A 19939-nucleotide genomic window follows, 5' to 3' on the forward strand; every position below is an offset into this window, starting at 1 on the left:
TAGTCTTAAAAAAAAATCTTTGTGATTGGAGAGATGTTTTCTCTTAAACTGCGTTTAGTTTTACTATGAGATAGTCCATTGAGGACGATAAATATCATTTTAGCAGTTGTTTTCACTGGGGAATAACATGTTTTTGGGGTCATTGCTAGGATCTTGAAAATTTTTTCTGCAAGATATGGAGAAATGATTGAATCATTATCCATTTGATCCAGTTCTTACTATATCATTTATAGGCATTCGTCTGTTTCAAGGAATCATGATACCGTACAAAGATCAGTTCTCTGTACAACTTGGGCATTTTAAAAGTTGTTTATAAGGAAAAGGTGACTAGATAACTGCATTTGGTCTTCAGGCAGGTGAACCAATAATGGGAATAATTCACGTACCACATAATACCGTTTATGCGGAACTATTGTTTCTATTGGTGATGGAATGATGTAGAAAGATGATATTCCACGCTAACGTCATTTCACTGGGAAGATTACAAATAATTACATTTTTTCCCCACTGGAGATATTAGTCCCGCACAAACATTATCTGATATCATGAGATACATTAATTATTCCCATTCGACATAGAATTGGCCATACCAGTAATTTGGCTCAATAATATCTCTTATCAAAACAGATGTATGATAATTTGTTCTGATAATTAGGACTTTAGTAGTTACTGTTATAGTTAACACAAAACAAAATCATCAATTTGATATAAAACTATTGAATTTATTGTATTTACAATATTATATACAGTAAAATATTATTGAAAGTTCAATAGGCAAATAAAACCTTTTTAAAGATGCATATATTTTTTTTTAATAATTTTGTTTTCAACAGTATCACAAAAATATATCTCGCTATGTGAATGTAACCTGGTGTATAATATATACACTATATTTTATGTCATTCACACAAACATCTGCAATTTCATCAAAGGTTTTAACATTAAATACATGTACCCTCAACTTCTATATAACTGCCCACACTATATATGCAGAATAACAGTGAAATCATCCTCTTCAAAAATCTCTGCCCAAAAATACAATGAACAGTATATTGGTGTAGTACACTTTAGGACGTCACTCATCCACAAACCAGAGTCCAAAAGATTTCATGGTGAATGACTGAAACTAGATCTAATTAAGAAACATTTAAACTGATTGAACGTGTCAATAAATAACTGTCATTCAGTGGTAAAAATCGTGTTTTAAAAACAAACAACTTCAATCAAACTTTTATAAAGAATTCAAACATCTGAGAAAAATACGAACAAACAATTTCAACTCTTTTAAACCTAAGAACATTTTCAGTACATTGTATTCCTATTGGTTTAAATATGTTCTGGCATATATTTTGATGCAAAGAAAAACATTTGGAACATGATTTTCAATTATACATGATTAGTCAATGCTAAAAATATGTGTGGATGTATTAGCTAAAAACTTTGGTCTATAAAAAATTAAAATGATGAATTTTCTTTTAAAACTTTTTTTGCTGTAGGAAATTATTAAAATGGTTAAAAATTAAATCTAAGTACATATCCTTATCATGAGATTGAAACATATCCTTTACTTGTAAAAAGATTTTGAGTTAGAACAGTTCAACAGAAATCTATCAACAATTTAAATAACGCTTTTAAGTACAGTTTGTCATTTTAACACAGAGAATGAAAGACAGGAAAACCTTGTATCAACAGACAAAGAAGAAAGACGGATCACAGGACCTGTACAACATGTTTATAGGCACACACTACTTAGACGGAAACAATTGAAGAATATAATAGAATGTGAAAAACAAAACGTGGAGGGATTATGATACTTGTATATCTCATCTACATAGAAAACATCACAAACAGATAAAATATATAGGTCACAGTGACCTACTTTTGGAACTTGACATACTTCATCCCCTTGATGTATCCAGGGTTTCTTAATGCATTTAACTCATTCGCCCCTGAAATTCTATTATGAACTGTTCCAGCTTAAGTTTCAGTCACTTTCAGAAGAGTTCAAATGGTGTCATCAGGTGTGAATGCGTTAAAGTGATATACATAAAGTACAGCGAGTGTATATGTGTTAAGATATAAACCAAACACAAAGAAATAGTATGTGCTTTAAATACTTCAAAAGGTCATTTCACACTCCATGATGTACTGTTCAAAAGTCGCTATCCAATTAATACTTTAAAGATGCTCCAACGCCGACAGAGCATAAATGATACTCATCATTTGATCAATAATTGATGGTTAATCGTGTTTATATATATATCTAATTAACACATAAAAAAAATATATAAAATTATTTATTTGCTTTTGGTGCATGTGCAATCAGTTCTTCATTCCATATAGGATATAGTGCCATGGAATTTATTCGGGATGCAATTTATTATCTTTTATATTTTTACCTTGAAGTTAAATAAGAAGCTCAAACTTTTTCAATCGTGGTAATGGTGTAAAGTAAGAAACTTTTGTTACTGAAGAAAAATAATTAATTGTCTGCTCCTGTTTTTGATAGTGAAAAAAAAACCATTTGTCAGCGGTGGAGCATCTTTAACATCAACTTGGACAACACAAGAGCACATAATGGAAAATATATTGTTATACTAACACTTCAAACTATATAATGTTCCCTATCCCACAACATTCAAACATGTATAAGAATAACTTCAAAATAAAACTGGTATTAATTAAAGTTACCATAAATTACATCTGATGCATGCAGACAATTATTGACATGCGCAGAATCAGAAATTCCTAACATTACATCTCTCAACAAAATTATTTAACATTAACACATGCAATACATGTGTGAAATTTCATCCCTGAGAATTTCAATCTATAAGGAAAATTAACATATTCAAATATTTACAATAACTGTTTTTCCTTTTATAATATTTTAAAGAAAATCTGCACAAAAATTATCAGTTTATAAGCACAAATTAACCAAGATAAACCATAAAGTTATCCCATTTTTTTTTATATTGCTACAAAAGAATGCTATCAAACTTCCAAGTACAATAAACTCAGTAGATATTTTTTAGATTTGGGTGGGGGTTCAATCAGTGAAAACCCAGAATTAGCCTAGCCTGTACACCATTCATATTTAACACCATATCAATTGGATCAAGTCCATTCTAGAAAGTTTAGAAATAACATTCTAACAGAAAATGACTGCTCTGGACATTATGAATGGCCACAACGTTAACAGAAACTATGAAATAAAATTTTCAATATGAAAAAGACTTCATGAAATAATTCAATTAAAATATGTGTTAAAATCAACAACTTCACTATTAAAACAAAACAAATTTCTTAAATAAGATTAATCAGAAATCACATAGACACTGTGTTTAAGAATTAATACGATGGATAGATAAAGTGAAATGATCATTCATTATAATTAATTACTTATAAAATATATATGCAAATTGATATAAAAATGTTTAAACTGTTATTCATGCCTATCAATGCATAATTGTTCATATTCCTTTTTATAATCGTAACAATTGCATAGGAAAATCAGTAGACTATGAGGCAAGGAAGTAATGGGTCAACGAAGGAAATAGGAAACGAGATCTAACATGTACTTTACAACAGTTGAGTTTTTAGAATTTCTTTTCTTTTTCCTCATGTAATGTTAAACAGATGCAGTACAAAAAGGCGCATTCATTGAATGATGAGTTAAAAATTCAGTTTATAAGTTAAACCTTAAAATAGACATTCTTCATACGAAAATTATAAAATACAGACTCACTTTTGTATTAACCGTATTTCATCCTATAACTATGCAAGTGACCTAAGAAATATAACATTAACTGTAGAACAATTGGACAATGTGTAGATATTTTCAGATTTAACTCATTCGCCCCTGAAATTTCAAAATGGACTGATCTAACGTTTGATTTAGAAGAGCCTAAATGTGTCTGCAGGGGTGAATGAGTCAACACTCTGAATGGACACTTGGAATGGTGGGAAAACAACATAGATGGACTAAAACATTTGAGCTCCAAAAAAGTGTCAACTTAGCTGCCAGTGAATGCGCTTGATCAATAAATTAATTGTTAGTATACAAAGATGAAGTAATAGCACTTTTAATGTCGACACAACCGTTTCACTGTCGCTATATCAACTGGAGACTCAGCCTTCCTTTTCGTGCCGGCAATACGAGTCCGTTTCACAAACTTTTTATTCTCAACTTGTCCAGCACTACGAAGCAGAATTTTATTAACACTGCCCGACTTTAACCGCAGTCCACTACGCAGTCTTGTTGCCATTCGCAGCACAGCGCTGTTTGTAGATTGTGGTAGATGACGCGTTTGCGAGGAGTTGTTTAAATTAGATTTGCCACCTGACCGAAGTGACTGTACTTTTGTTGATTGCACGTGATGAGAATGACGACGCATGTGTGGTTTGTTGAGGTCTGAACTTGTTTTCACTCTCAGATTCGCTGATCCAGCATTGAGAATTCCCTTCATTGCTCCACGAAGTCCTTCCTTTATGCAGTCACGTGCTGCCAAAATCCGGTTACTAGATTGCATCTGGCTATCGATCAACACGGGCATGGACATTGCACGCTTTTCACGTATCAAACCACCACTCGCCGATTTTTTGTCTCTGGCCATGACATCACATGTGTCCTGCATTTTTTGTAATGACTGCATAACTGATGCCGCATCAGGCATTCTATTATTAGATGTAGCTGAGTTACCTGATGACAAGTGTCTTTGCCGTGTCCGTGTGTACGGTAAAACTTTTGCAGGTAATGTCTTTTTAAGGACAAGTGACTTGTTTTCGGAACTCTTTGTATTGGAAGTGTTAACGACAGCAGTTTTAGTTGGCGACACATCCACTGTAGGCATGTTGTGTGAGATTGTCGACATATTCATTCTATCTTCAATTTCCTGGTCAATACGTCCAGCGGGACTTGGGTTGGAAGTTGTCCTTTGGTGAGCACTACTGGCCTGGATACTGTCGTCCAGACTCGGAGAAGCACCGGCTGATAAACTCTGTCGTGTCCGGTCACCGGTCAACAAAGACTTGACCGCCATCCCCACACCCTCAGCCATGTTCTTCCATGACTTTTTCTCGCTGCACTCCTCAGCACTCTTATCGGCTTTTGCTGGAACCACCTTATTTGCAGGAAGTGGAACAGAACTTGGGGCTTCATCATTCTCTCCAGATTTCCTAGGAGATGTACGTATACTAGACTTGTTGCCTTCAGCAAGCTTTTTCCCAAGTTCAGTGTTGATAGCATTTAGTTCTTTGACTTTCTTGAAATGCTCCTCTCGCTTCTTCTTTAGTATGGACAGTTTCCGCGGTCCGAGTGGATCGATTAGAACCACAACACAGCTTGTGTTATCAGCCTTCATGGAGCGTGCCCGCCACTTACTGAGAGCTCGATTCACCAGCTTTTCAGCAGGATTTATCCAGTATGATACCGAAGCTTGCTGTAAAGATAGGAAACTCAATTATATTTTACAGTTAAAGAGAGAAATCACATAGAAAACAGTTATAGAATTATGTATTATAATAGGTAAATTACCAGATACCAAAACAACACAGATAAAGAACGATTTACGACTGACACCTTCCAGTGATATCTTGAAATGATTTTTGTAACATCATAATAATTGGAAGGCGGGACTGATCCATCATAAATTTTTACCTCTCCCACATCATTTTGGTATCTTGAAACCCCTGTTTTGATAGTGGTTCATGATTATCATTGAATAATAACAGGAGTAATTTTGTCATATATATATATATATTTCTGAAATGAAAGGCTAGGGGTAAGAAATTATAAAAGCTGTGTTGTTTTAAAAATCAATCCATTTTTAAGTTATTGTATATGAAAACCAAGATTAAGACAAGACAATGACACAATTGATAGATTTGATACACTGATAATAGCACAACAGCTCTTACTGTACAATACACCTGTTGTACAATACGACTTACAGGATCGTGAATAACTTTGTACTCAAACTGGTACTCCAGATCGACCACCACGGAGATGGCCTCCTCTGCGGAGATCATGTTCCACAGTCCGTCCGAGCCAATGACGAGGCACTTATCACGAGTGGGGTCTAGGGGATGGACCGATACATCCGGCTCGGGAGACACAACAAACTCCTCGTTGAGATAGTTGTAGCTCCACAAATCACCTACAACAAATTCAATCTCTAAATCAATATATATACAAAAGACAAAGTCCAGTAATACATGGCTAAACTGAGCTTCTTAGGACCACCACAATCGCTTTGTTATAAGCAAAGAGCGTTATTCCATCTTTGCATATTACAGAGTTAGCTCCCTTGCGGGTAGGTATATATTGATTATTTTGTGAGCGCAATTCACGTCGTTTTCTCTGAAAAGTATGAAGTTACGCTCGCACACATTACATCACAATCAATACCTACCCACAAGGGCAGATAACTCTGTAATATAAAAATACAGAATACTCATATTACAGACATCTTTAGGAACTTTGAACGCACAATGAAATCACTATGTTACAACTATAGACGTGTTGTATGCTTGTTCATTATAAACATGTTTTACTCTAGTCTTCAGATGTTGGTGTTGCATGCACATAACACTCAACAGGTACAGGTGTATTGTGTTACTAGGAATGGTAATTACAGCGAATTGGTAATTATACAAAATCACTTTAATCAGCAATCAGTTGTGGACCTATATTCCAGCTCCTAGTCCTAGATTCTTCCAATAGTGTTTTTGAAAATAAACAACAAAATGAAAGTAACCCATTACATGGTTTGTTGTGAAATAAAGACAATATTTTTCTGGATTTTCAATTGGTGGAGGATAAATGAGAAATAATTATATAACTAGCAAAAACAAAACTGGCGATAAAGCAAAGATCTATGTGCTACATTAAACACCCTTATTTCAAGCATTACCTAGACTTCGAGCTACAGCCAGGAATGGAATTCTATCTATAGGAGTGCTACGTCTGATTGGTCCTTTGTGGTTGACCTTTGGCCTATTCCATACCACTCTCTGGACGCCAGACTTTGCAACCACCTGACCTCCACATTCTTCTATCCTCTTCTTCTCCAGTGGACTGTCCGGCTTATGGTCCTGTATACAGACAAAAACTCAACTTAAATATTGTGCAACATTAAATGGTTGTAGGTACTTATCTTCTTGACATATTACCACAAGCCCTCCACCTCTGGGTTGTGCGTTTGAATCCAACTGGTACTGACCACTGATCGCTGATTTTTCTCCAGGTACACCAACTTCCATGTCAATAGTTTTTTGTTAGGCTAAATGTCCTATGAAAGGCCAGGATCATTTAAGAATGTTTAGGAGATGGAGGAAAGTCAGAGTACCCGGAGAAAACCCCTTGTCTTGTGGTCATTTCCTGTCAAAAGCTACACATGGATTTTGAATATCCACTTTGCTATACAGAGGTTAAGGCTTATGGTAATACGTTGGGATATACTATTTGAACCCATCCAACACCATCCCTATAGAGACAAATGCAAGAACTCAATATGTAAACATTAATGAATCATATTTCATATTGAATTGATCATTTTGCAGAATTTGATAAAGATAATTGAACTATTCAGTAAAGTTCTTTTTTTGTTATGGTAACTATATATAAATTAAGATCAAAGAAAGGATATACCAGTATATAAATAATTTAAGTTTCCATTGCAGATCCTATTGTGGAATCTATACATGTATTACTATAGCTACATATCGAATCTCAATTATTAATTAAACAATAGGCCAATTGATGGCCTCGTAGCATGATGGTCCAGTTAATTAATGTTTAATGATTGGTTTTGACTAGTTTTCTTGATTTACATTTATGCAGTTTGAATTAATTAGGACAATTCAAATGACGACTAGTATTTCTATAAAGTTGGTATTAAAACCACCATACCAATTCTTTCAAGATTGATGTTATTTATCAAATGTAAATTTATATATATAGATCGACATATATAGATTTGTACAGAACTGTTTTTTTCTGAGCAGGATGTTAGTGTGAGCATATGTAAAAGCAGCATGTTCTTATTAAGTGAGGAGCTATGCTCCATCGTACAAAAATTAATCCAATAACATAAACTTAAACCTTGTAACGTAGATCAATACAAAAATTCGCGAACTGAAGTTGAAAATAATCTGTCATTTGCATTTGTAATGTAATATATTCTTATTCTGATAAACAATGTTTTTTGTTCTTACAATGGTCAGCATTGTTCCCCTTGGTCTGATGAACTTTTCGCACTTGCTCTCGTCGAAGCCCAGTGCGATACCCGAATCTCCTACATGACCTATATACAGCTTGGAGTTCTTTATAATTCCGATTGTACATGTTGTGCCAGCCGTGCTGGGGAGCCCGCTTACTGTCTTTGGCCATTTGTCTGCAAGAAAAAAGTTATAAATTACAGTCAAGATTTATTAATTTTATGAATAAATCATAAATGTAACAAAATATATTAAATTTTTATAATATAAATAATTTAGTAATAACTTGTTAATTTGACAACATGTCAAAGTTCTTATATGGCAGTTCATAAACTTCATAGGCTGACCTTTTCTCCTTAAATACAAATCAGTCGAATATATAAATCATTCTTCCTTTTAATCTATTTTAGTAAATTAAGTATTTAGTATATATAATTAAATAAAACTTATAAAAGATTCAAAAATAACTATTGTATTTAATTAATGTGTATTTCTATTTTTAACTAAAACATTGTAAACTTCTCAAAAATATGTGCATGCCTTAAGTATGAAATAATCTATAATAAAGAATCAAAGTACTGTAAGTACTAAACTGAAAAAGCATTGATGTAACAAAATTTTAGTTCAAAGAAGGCAAATATGTCATTAGTAACATTTTAGGGTGTGTATTTTCTTGCAAGTCCCATGTCATTATCAAGTTGGGTTATTTATCTTCCAAGTATTCATTTAATTAATTTTGGATAAATTATAGAGATTGCAGACAACCATCCCTCCTCATATCAAAAGATGAATCTAAAAATTATGAGAAGATTTTAAGAAAATGCTAGAAAATTTCTTTTAAATTTGAACTTTGAACCTATCTTGAATTCAACAGTTTCAACAAATATTTACAATCAGTGTCATGTGACCTTTTCTCTAATGTTTGAATATAATTGTCTGAATAACAAAATAAAGAAAAATTTTTGTAGTTATGATTATTTGATGGTAATTGATCTTGAGGACAAGGCCATGGAGACCTACAGCTAATAACAATCTGCAGTAAAATGACAACAAGGGAAACATTAAGACTCCATTAAGAAGAAAGTATAATCTGACACATGGATATCCCTTGATGGCATTTTTACAAAGTTCATGGCTTATGCTGCAAATGTTGTTTACAGACCTCATTTATAAGGAACTATGTGCAATGCATATAATATACAAGTATATTTTTTTCCGATGAACTATGTGGTACAGATCTATTACAGGAGGAAAGGGCAAAAGGCAATTAATTAGATAATTTTCAAGAGAAGAAATGAAATGACAAAAACTAAGGGTCAAATGTTCATTTAAAGAATTGGTTACTGCATCAAAATCAAAACTGAATTGTTTTGAATTATGTTTATTCAAAAATACTTTAATACAAACATGAAATAACATCACAATACATTATTTTTTCTAGTTCTCTTCTGTGATACACACAATGTATTCAGGCATATTAGTAAGTAATGAGCAGTTCTTGATACTTTGCTGCAATATTGAAGAAAAGTCATATCAAAGTCAGATTCAGTATGATACTGTCTCTATATAATGCATAAAATGGACACTGAGAATTCTTAACAGCATATTAAAACAACCATTCTCAAAATCATTGTGTTATTTGTATACACTGACATGTACATTGGACCCTCGATAATCTGGACACCTTCGTTCCCAGCCTAAACCGCCCAGATTACAAATTTTCCGGACTGCCGAATTTCGTGTACCCTAGTCAATTTTGAAATTGTCATGTACAAGTTACTCCCCTTGACCTTGTAAATCAATGATCGGTTTTTATGTTTATGTACTAAAATAAATACTTTTTTGTTATGTTTTAAAGGTTTTTTCCCATTTAATTATGTTAACAATATGAAATTAACGTACATGTAATCACACATTATTGGCAACTTGTTGTTAATGTCACATTACTTACAAATGTTTATACATATATTGGTAACAAGATCAGAAACAGTTGTAAAAACATTTGATAGAGGCATCAACTAATGGGAACAACCAATGGGCTATGTCACCAGAAGCGTTAAAATTTGTGTCATATTGGTGAACACACTGCACAAAGTCAACAAGTAAAACTGTTTAATATGTTTCTGTTGTAGCAAATAAATGAATGTCATTCCATATACAATGTACTTATATGGCCGTGTCACAGATGTGAATCATTGAAATATACATTGTAGCAATGATAATTCAGGCGTGATGATGGGTAAATAAATTATCAGTTTATATTATAAATGTAGGATATTTCTATATATATCTAAATGCAAAGTTACTCGACACTCACTAATTGTCATCACTTGATGTTTTGCAACATTACAGTCAATGGGACAGAATTGTAGTTCTGATAATGACCGTCTGTCAGAACATATATAGTGTGTTTCATTCAAGCCAAGAAAACTCTTTTTGTTTGTATGAATTTTACAACAAAACAGAAAGACTAACATGTGAGTCAGTCTGTGAAGTTAAAAGTTTAAACACCTTCTATCTCTCCACAGATTGATAACAATCGGCAGCATGTCAAATGGTGACAACTCTTTGCAAAAGTTGCAAATTTGTGTTTTAATTGGCATTATGAAACAATGCGAATGAGAAGCACCAATCCATATGCTTGTTGTCCAGAGCTACATGTATGTTGTCGCAGCTAGTTTAATATATGCCTGGTAGTCATCCTTAGAATCATTTCACAGCTTCCAATGTAATCCTGATAATCTCCAGTCTTCAACAATTATGAATCTGCTTCAGATGACTAGCCAATGAGTCCTGTAATTATAAAATTTAACATATATATCAATATTCTTAATTTGTTATAAAAAAGTTACAGAAATCATCTAACAATGACAAAAGGAAGAAATTGGACTCATGTACACAAGTACATTGAGTTAAAGATGCTCCACCGCCGACAGAGTATAAATGATATTCATCATTTGAACAATAATTAGTTAACCTTAATCGTGTATGCATAAGTCTAATTAACACAAAAAATAATATAAAATAATTAATTTTTCCTTTGGGTCAAGCGCACTCAGTACTTCATTCCATATAGGATATAGTGCTACAGAATTTTTTTGGGATGCATGCAATTAATTATTTTATTTATATTTTTAACTTTTGTAACTGAAGAAAAATACTAAATTGTCTGCTCCCGTTTTTGATTGTGAAAAAATACCATTTGTCAGCGGTGAAGCATCTTTAATATATTAGCATCATAATTAATTTGTCTCCTATATCTGATACACATTGATAAAATACAATGTTTTGACTGTTAGCAAAACTTACTTTAAACCAAATACTGTAATATTGAGCAAGTGTAAATTTACCATGTATGATATATTACAGTGCACAGGTTATTGTTTATTTTGGTAAGTGTTATTATAAATTCTCTGAATCCATGAAGTTATATATGTATATATAGTGACTGTTTAATCGATGTTTTAAGTTCATACCGCCAATTTCGAAATCCCAGATATTAATGGTCTTAAATAAATCTAGCATTACAATTCTTCTATTTATCTAAAGAAATTCTGTATTCACATGTGTATTACCAGAAACATATATACATAGAGATTGGAAACTCCTTCTTTGTCTATGTTGACAGGCAGCGGGACCTCCGGTTTATAGATATTTTCCCTTGGCTAACTACTTTCTAGTGTATTCTTTTAAACATGATATTTTTGCATCAATACAAAGTTTAAACATTATAGCATGGTTTGATGTGACCAGTTTGTCCAATTGATGTTATTTAATATGTTTTTTGAAAGCATGAAAATCGGCAATTTTACCTGGTTTTTCGAAAATCAGACATTCAAAACCGGAAGTGCATTTTGTTTTATTAATATATAAGTTAAAATATTATTTTTCTATCCAAAATCGTCCTCAAACCATCTGAAAATTACTGAACTTTTATAATATTTCAAAGTTATTCTGCTGTATTTTACTATTTAAAAGTTTATCTAAAAACCCCTAAGCACACACAGAGGTACATCTGCCGATCGGAGTTGCCAATCTCTATGTATATATGTTTCTGGTATTACACATACATGCTAAATTCTGGTAAATTGACTCTATGCATTAATATTAAATTTGATGTCATCGCATTAGAAAATAATACCAAAAATGAATCTTGTCAACTGCTAATTATATAACAACAAACTACTTCAAATTTAAAGTGATATTCAATTTTGTTGCGTTGTAATAAAATAAAACGTCGATTATATGGATTATATGGATGTTAGCAGGAATTCACACATACTCATGATGTTGTAAGTTCACTTCATGTGCAGATGTCTGTCAAATAGTTCATATAATAAATATACCGATCCATAGGCATGATAGGCAAAGAAGCAAAACGAAATGAAACTTACGATTTTAACTGCTTCTGTCTCCAAATACAAAAAGAATTCCGTACTTTACTAGCAAGGTGGCTTGCAACATGCAGTGTTCAAATATTCTTCGGTGTTTTTCAGATATGAGAATGCATTTATTACGCTCGATAATTAAATGGAAAATATCTCTTGACTTGCAAGTTTACATCACAGGTCCGCTTTGCGTGATGACGTCTTTGTTTACATTCGGCCGTTTACACTATTGCTGAGTGTCACGATATTTCATTGTATCTGTATCCGTGTATTAAATATTCCCTTCGTTAATGAATGGATGCGTTAGTTGACAATCCGTGCGAAATGATAAGGAACCAGCGTAACTCAGAATTTATCGTGTTTGTTAGCTTCTGCATATATCACCCAGACGCTTGATGCGTACGTAAGTTAACAAGCGTCTGTTTGAGTGAGACTTGGTTAAATTCAGTGGGCCATCGTAATGACATGATCACAATACGAACGTACCTGTTCTCCAAAATGACTATCAATATAATACATGTAAAAACAAACAACTTTTGTATCTTTCTTACGTCGGGATGAATAAAAAAAAATGTCATTATATAATAGATTATGAATGTATACATCAAACTACAATTAGATACTTACATACCAAAATCCTGACAATTCCTTTATTTAGTGTTACCCAAACCGATGTTTACATAAATATATGCAAATGCTGGCGAGAATTAGGCCACCGATCGCTACCACTGATGCAAATTATCCTCACTATTTTTCAATTATAGACGCTCATGCTATAGTTTTTGTAGACATGTTTGAAACTATTCTATTTAATGAAATACCATAGAAGTTGTTTAACTGCACTATGGCAGTATATTTGTTCTAGAAAGAGGAAAAGAGAAAAAATCGCATGCAAATGAGAGGTCAATCGCATTTAAATTAGTGGGTCATCCGGGCCGTAGCAATACTGGAAAAGCAAGCTTTTTCAGTAAAAACAATGCCATGGTTACAAGATTTCTGATAGTTATCCATTTAGAACTAGACTATTTTCAATCACACAAATGATACTTGTCACAACCCCTGACTAAGCATATTAATTCTGATAGCTATACATAGGCCTGATGCAATATGTAATTTATTAATAAGTTTTATTTGATTTGTACTGCGTGCACAAATTTTCAAGGTGACATGCAAAATTTTAACTATATACCTGGCTATGGGAGTGTGCTAAAGCAAAATTTGAATACCAACGTAACAATTGATGCCAAAATGAAGTGCCAACTTTCATGAATACATGTCTTTTCCTACATGAAGTACATTGTGTTATCTGTATGAATGCAATCTTCCTCATCAACACAGCAAATCAATTTGAAATTTTCATATCAGTTCAAGGTTTTTTTTTAAAAGAGTTTGACTTTTAATCCTAATGATTATCAGTTTGTCATAATGTGGACTCAAAATTGTAATTGTTTACTAGTACTGCTATCAATTAAAATTACAACTGTGTAAAATGTATACCAAAGCAATAGTACTGTGTGTCAGTCTATATGTATATATACACATGTGTATTGTAGGTATAGGAGTATTTCACCTAAGCCGTATGTGCTATTTATAGACAGCTGTAATATTTTATCTCTTTATCACATGCCTCAATGGTCAGCAGGTCTAGACTTGTTTCATGATCAACCATGGCCACAGCCAATCTAAATATAGATTTATCCAAACACTGCCAATTTTACAATTATCTATTAATAATTAGTATGTAATGTTAATACATAATATTAAAAAAAAATGCTGATATTAAAATATGAATTAAAGTGAATAGTCGGGCAAAGAAAACCAGTTTAAATGCGTTCATTGGCCTTCCAAAAGTTCTCACATATTAATACGACGGCCAAGTTCTGCTTAGTTTCCCAGTTCTGACCATTAAAGTAAAGAAAATTTGAAAGCATTGAAAGCGAGGCTGCATGGAAATGTAACCACGGACATGGTGAGCCGGGAGGACATTTTAGAATTTCCATACTTTAAATTAATTTCTTCGTGTGCAGACAGATTTTGACGAGAGATCTTATTTTTCCATTTCATAAGAAATTATAGTGGATACATTCACACCATTTTTACCGAATTTAGCCATCCTTGCCCGACTGTTCACTTTAAAGAATGATAACAATAAAACCTAATATAAATGAAAATCATTTCATGAATGTAACTTTCAAGTTAAACACATAATATATATACCCCCGGTACTAATTAACATACTGTCACATTAAATTGTATTAAATGTTCACAGTTGGAATTTCAATACGGGGCAATAATTATTGAAATATATGCAATATTTTTTGTTGATCTATGAAAGGAAAATAATTTCATTGGTAAATATGTTTCTTTTTTTTTTAAATATTTTTTTTAACAGCTGATCGAAAATTATTTGCATCCATGGCAATATTCTTACAATGTTATGACAAGATATGATTATGCACTAGCTGTTACTACAGAGTTTGCTTGAAAATTACTTTTTGTAATCAGAAGTTGTGTTTTGGGTACTGATTTGATTCAGCCTTCTATCTATGTATGTATATATCGACTAAACAATGTACTGTAGACAACAGTATATAATTATATACATAACATTAGTACCATATGCAGTAATTCAGAATGATTTCATAAACATGATTCATGTTGACCGGCAGAGGGACCTCCAGTTTATAGGCATTTTGCCTTGGCTAACTACTTTTAAGTGTATTCTTTTTAAACATGATATTTTTGCATCAACATAAAGTTTAAGCATTATATCATGGTTTGATGAGATCAGTTTTCCTGATGTTATTTAATATGATTTTTGAAAGCACGAAAATAAGCAATTTTACATGGTTTTTTGAAAATGAGGCATTCAAACACCGGAAGTGTGCATTTTGTTTTATTAATAAATAAGTTAAAATATTATTTATTCTATCCAAAATCGTACTAAAACCATCTAAAAATTACTGAACTTTTACAACACATCAAAGTTATTTTCTTATATTCAATTTTTTAAGAGTTTATCTAAAAACCCCTAAGCACATACAGAGGTACATCTGCTGATTGTAAAATTGGAGGAGTTGCCAATCTCTATGTATATATGTTTCTGGTTTCTGACTAAAATTTGAAATATTAGCATTGGATTATATCCCAAGGAAAGAGAGCAAAAACTACTGTACAAATCAAAATCCATATATGATTTGAACTTCTGATTTATTAAACATTAGATAATACTATAGTAATGTAACTATTCCTATTTGAATTTGAAACTGAAAGTAAAGCAGTGTACTTTGACCTTTTTATTCGAAATGTAAAGTTATACAATTAGGGACGAGTTACGTCCCTTTAATTGCTGTTTGACCACAACATAACGAATGCAATCTTCCCGTTTCACTTATTTCATCAGCAAACGAAATCCGTTAGACAATATATTTAAAAATTTCTATAAACATTTATATATTTCACGTGATTTCCAGGTAGTTTCATAACTTTGAAATGAATATTATTTGACACGTTTTCAGTGAAAAGTCCCCATCGGGGCCTCAATCTTCGTGGGGCTTGAAAAACGCGCGCGATTACATTCGAAAGTCCAATCCATTTTCTACCGTTTTCGCGTTCAAATTACTAATAATTGTAATCTCTCTATCAACACGGTATAGTATGGCATGATACTAGCATAGTGACTTCTTTACAATAAAGTCTTTTACTCAGAATCTGGGGCTTCCCGAGATAAATTCGCACCATGTAAACATGATCGACATGGTAGATTTGGTATGTACGTAGGTCACGAATTCAACGTAAAACATCGATTAAGAACTTACCAACAACTCTCCACATTCCATGATGCACGTCAATAAATCCTGTTTTAATTGCTTCCAATATATCATCGTCTTTATCGCTCCAAAAACTTTCATACTTTGTAATTTCATCTAAGAGATTATCGCGAGCAAACGTTGACGCTTCAGATCCGCCATGACCATCAAATATCCCAAAATAAGCAAATTCAAACCCTCCTTCGTCGTTTTTCACAAATCTAATGGCATGGTTATCTTCCATATATTTCCGGCCACCTTGGTTGCTGTTTTCTGTCACTCTTAAGTTCACACCAATTTTATAATTCGACATTTTGAATAGTGAGGGTCTGTCCCAGTGACGACTTCATGGAGAGGATATTACAATGATCCGTTTGTACACAGAATTTGATTGGTTGATATGTACCCGTGACCTAGGTCAATCTATTTTTGTCGCTCAGATATTCCGCGAAACATTTTGCGAAATTACTTATATATAATTTATGCGGAAAGAAACATATGTATAAATTATTATAGACTAATTTTAAACACAATATCAGAGTTATTGAGGTAAATATCTGATATGTATTTGTATAATTAATCAGAAACCTATATACATAGAGATTGGAAACCCCTTTATGTCGATTAGACATATACAGTACCCGTATACACAAATTATATATCAATTATCATCTAAATGATAAACAGTGTGCTCTATCAGCGATGGAGCGAGCATCTTTAATCTTTAAAGCAGCTGTTATATTTGATATCAAAGTGCATGCACCATGCACCTCTGCTCTGGATAATAAATCTGCATATATTTCCAAGGTAATTATTTTAAATGGGTGAGGAAATCATGGATATGAACTAAGGCATTCTTGCAAAGAGAACGGCTACTGAACCCTGAAACATTCTTACGGAAAATAATACATTTATATTGAAGTACTGAAGAAAATAAGGGAGCAGCAATAAGCAAGTAAAGAAGAAAAAGTTTGTGGGTGGACGAGAGAGGTATAAATGTTCTCTCAAAAACACATTTGTTTCGAAGTGGGTTGAAAAACAGAGCATGGTACATACGTGTATTGGAAACAAAACATGGGGTTAGTAATAATTAAATATATAACAAATCATACGAAAACTGTCCAAAATACTAATCCGCAAAAAAAGGAGATAGAACAATAACAAAGACATATTATGTACTAATAAGCCTCCTTAATTAGAACACTTAGCACAACTATGGAATCAATCATTCGGAAATTCAATATCATTTATGAATTCTAAAACCTGGAAAATAACACATTATTAAAAGTCACTGATATAAATTCAGAACTAAAAAGACTACGGTTATTTATAACTAATACAGTGATGTAATCAGCAAAACCACGGGGAATTGCCAAATATTAGACAATGGAGAGCATGTTGATCAAAAGGTACACAGTAGCTATAGTGCATGCATAAAAAAACTACTTTAAAAACAAGAGGCAAGAGGTTTCATTTCATTTCAGAATATTTTATTGTAGTATTACAATTGGGATTGGGCAACAGGCTATGCCTATATTAGCCCTCTCACCGGTAGCTACATGAATAACAGAACAATACATAAAATCCATCAATAGAAATAATATCTCGTTAACAGAAATTACAAAATAATTTAGGAGAGTCTCATAAGCTCAAAATAAAGCATAATAAACTATTGTCAGATAAGTATCACAATTTTTACAATATTTAAAGATGCCCCACCACCGACAAGGAATAAAACGAGTCTCATTATTTGAGCAATAATTAGCGTTTACTCATGTAAATATATATCTAATGAAGAAAAAAAATGATGTAAAGTAATTTTACTATACAGTTGGTGAATGGATTCCATATAGGGCACAGTGGCATTGAAATTTTTTGGATGTAATAAATTATTTTAAATTTTTATTTTGAAGTAGATAAAGTAGTTCAGACTTTCTGAAGAAAACACCAATTAGTCAGCTCATGTATTTGATAGGGAGAAAATACCATTCGTTGGTGGAAAAGCATATTTAATAAATGTTCACATATATATTATTGAATAGAATTGAAATGCTCTCAGTGTCAATGACATCTCATACAAAACGTCTGGTATCTCTAAATTAATGTATTCATGTACAATTTTCAATAATTTATCATTTGAATTAAAATAGTAGCGATTATATCCATAGAGGTAAGTGTCTATTGAATGAGGAATGTTAATATCTAGTGCAAGAATAGAATTACATAGGCGAGTTCTTTGATTGTTATAAAGAGGGCAATAAGGGAAATAATGATAGGAATCTTCAATTGGAAAACCAAACAGGCAAGCAGGTCAATCACTAAGATGAGAGTTAAATAAATAAAAGTTCAGATTACTTGTTGAATTTCTTAATTGGCATAATGTAATATTTGTTTGCCTCTCGCCAGAATATTTAAATGCTTCCGATACATACTGGAAAATTATCGGTAATACCTGATTGTGAGCATTCCTTTTTAATTGCATGTATGGATGACATAGAGGGAAACGAGCAGGACGGAGAGTTCCATTCTGACATTAAAGACGGAAAAAAAACAAGAGGTAATGGGAATTACAGTAAAAACTTTAAAATGGATTTTTTCCTTGACAAGCGGAGTATCCCCAAGGATGCGTGTTAAGGCCGTTACTTTTCACGGTATGTAACCTGGGCCGTTTTCGATTATACGGTTTGACTAGTTGGATATAGTTGTTCGTTTATTAATTAAAGACGGACCTGGTGATTTTATATTGTTGTTTTCAGACGAGCCCTGACAAAGCCCTCACAGAACCTGTATCAAAAACTGCAGGTCCGTTCAGGATTTATATACTTGAAATATTGACTTTAACCAACGGTCGAACCGGTTGATCCGAATAAACGAAAACGGCCCCTGATCAGCAAATGGCAAGAAACTGTGTGACACAAGTGTGTGTGTGTGTGTGTGTGTGTGTGGCGGTTGGGGGTAGGGGGGGGGTGGGGGGGGGGGGGGGGCGGCAAAGCAAATTTGGTGGGGGGGGGGGGGGGGTGTGGAGGGGGGGCGGGGGGCAAGCAATTGGTCCAAGACACGGCAAAACTAAATTCTAATTGTCCCCAAATATGCAAACATCTGGCATTTTGGCCATACTACTTGTAATGCTAACAATGTGTTAGAAAAAATGATCTAGAAAGTATAGTGGATAAAATTCCAAAATTCAGTAAACAGTGTTGAGAAACCTCATAACTGGATTGTTCAATAAGAACTCTCAGCCACATAGATATTACAAGGAAATGTTTATACAGCTCTTCAATCTTTCATGACTCATATCAGCAATGAGCTTAATCAAAAATCCCATGAACCAGAGGCAAACACACAAATGATTGAAATAAAATTACGATGTAGAGCAAACAAAACTAGTAAAACAGAGGAAACATCCTCAACGAGTTGGGCAAATCTCTACAACATGCGCACAGGGATCTGAGAAGTAGTTACAGATAATATGATCATGGACCCACCAGAGTGCCCTTAGACCATTTTTAGACGTTTACGAGG

At 33.0% G+C, this 19939-nt stretch overlaps 1 protein-coding gene across 1 annotated transcript; it reads right to left on the bottom strand.

Moving 5' to 3' along the window:
• Nucleotides 1-1106: 1106 nt before the first annotated feature.
• On the bottom strand, nt 1107-16787 carry LOC138331017 (uncharacterized). The gene is made up of 5 exons (XM_069278477.1): nt 16427-16787; nt 8218-8396; nt 6915-7095; nt 5953-6158; nt 1107-5441 (listed from the first exon to the last, which is right to left on the bottom strand). Exons 1-5 carry the CDS (start codon nt 16728-16730, stop codon nt 4086-4088), a joined length of 2226 nt encoding a protein of 741 aa, XP_069134578.1. The 5' UTR covers nt 16731-16787; the 3' UTR covers nt 1107-4085.
• Nucleotides 16788-19939: the final 3152 nt, after the last annotated feature.

Source organism: Argopecten irradians, chromosome 9 (genome assembly GCF_041381155.1).
Source record: "Argopecten irradians isolate NY chromosome 9, Ai_NY, whole genome shotgun sequence".
Lineage (NCBI taxonomy): Eukaryota > Metazoa > Mollusca > Bivalvia > Pectinida > Pectinidae > Argopecten > Argopecten irradians.

Coding starts and splice junctions, on each gene's coding strand:
- LOC138331017 (XM_069278477.1), bottom strand. CDS start 16,730: ATGTCGAATTATAAAATTGGTGTGAACTTAAGAGTGACAGAAAACAGC. Junction 7,096..8,217: donor GGGGAACAATGCTGACCATT/GTAAGAACAAAA, acceptor GTCTGTATACAG/GACCATAAGCCGGACAGTCC. Junction 6,159..6,914: donor GGCTGTAGCTCGAAGTCTAG/GTAATGCTTGAA, acceptor AATTTGTTGTAG/GTGATTTGTGGAGCTACAAC.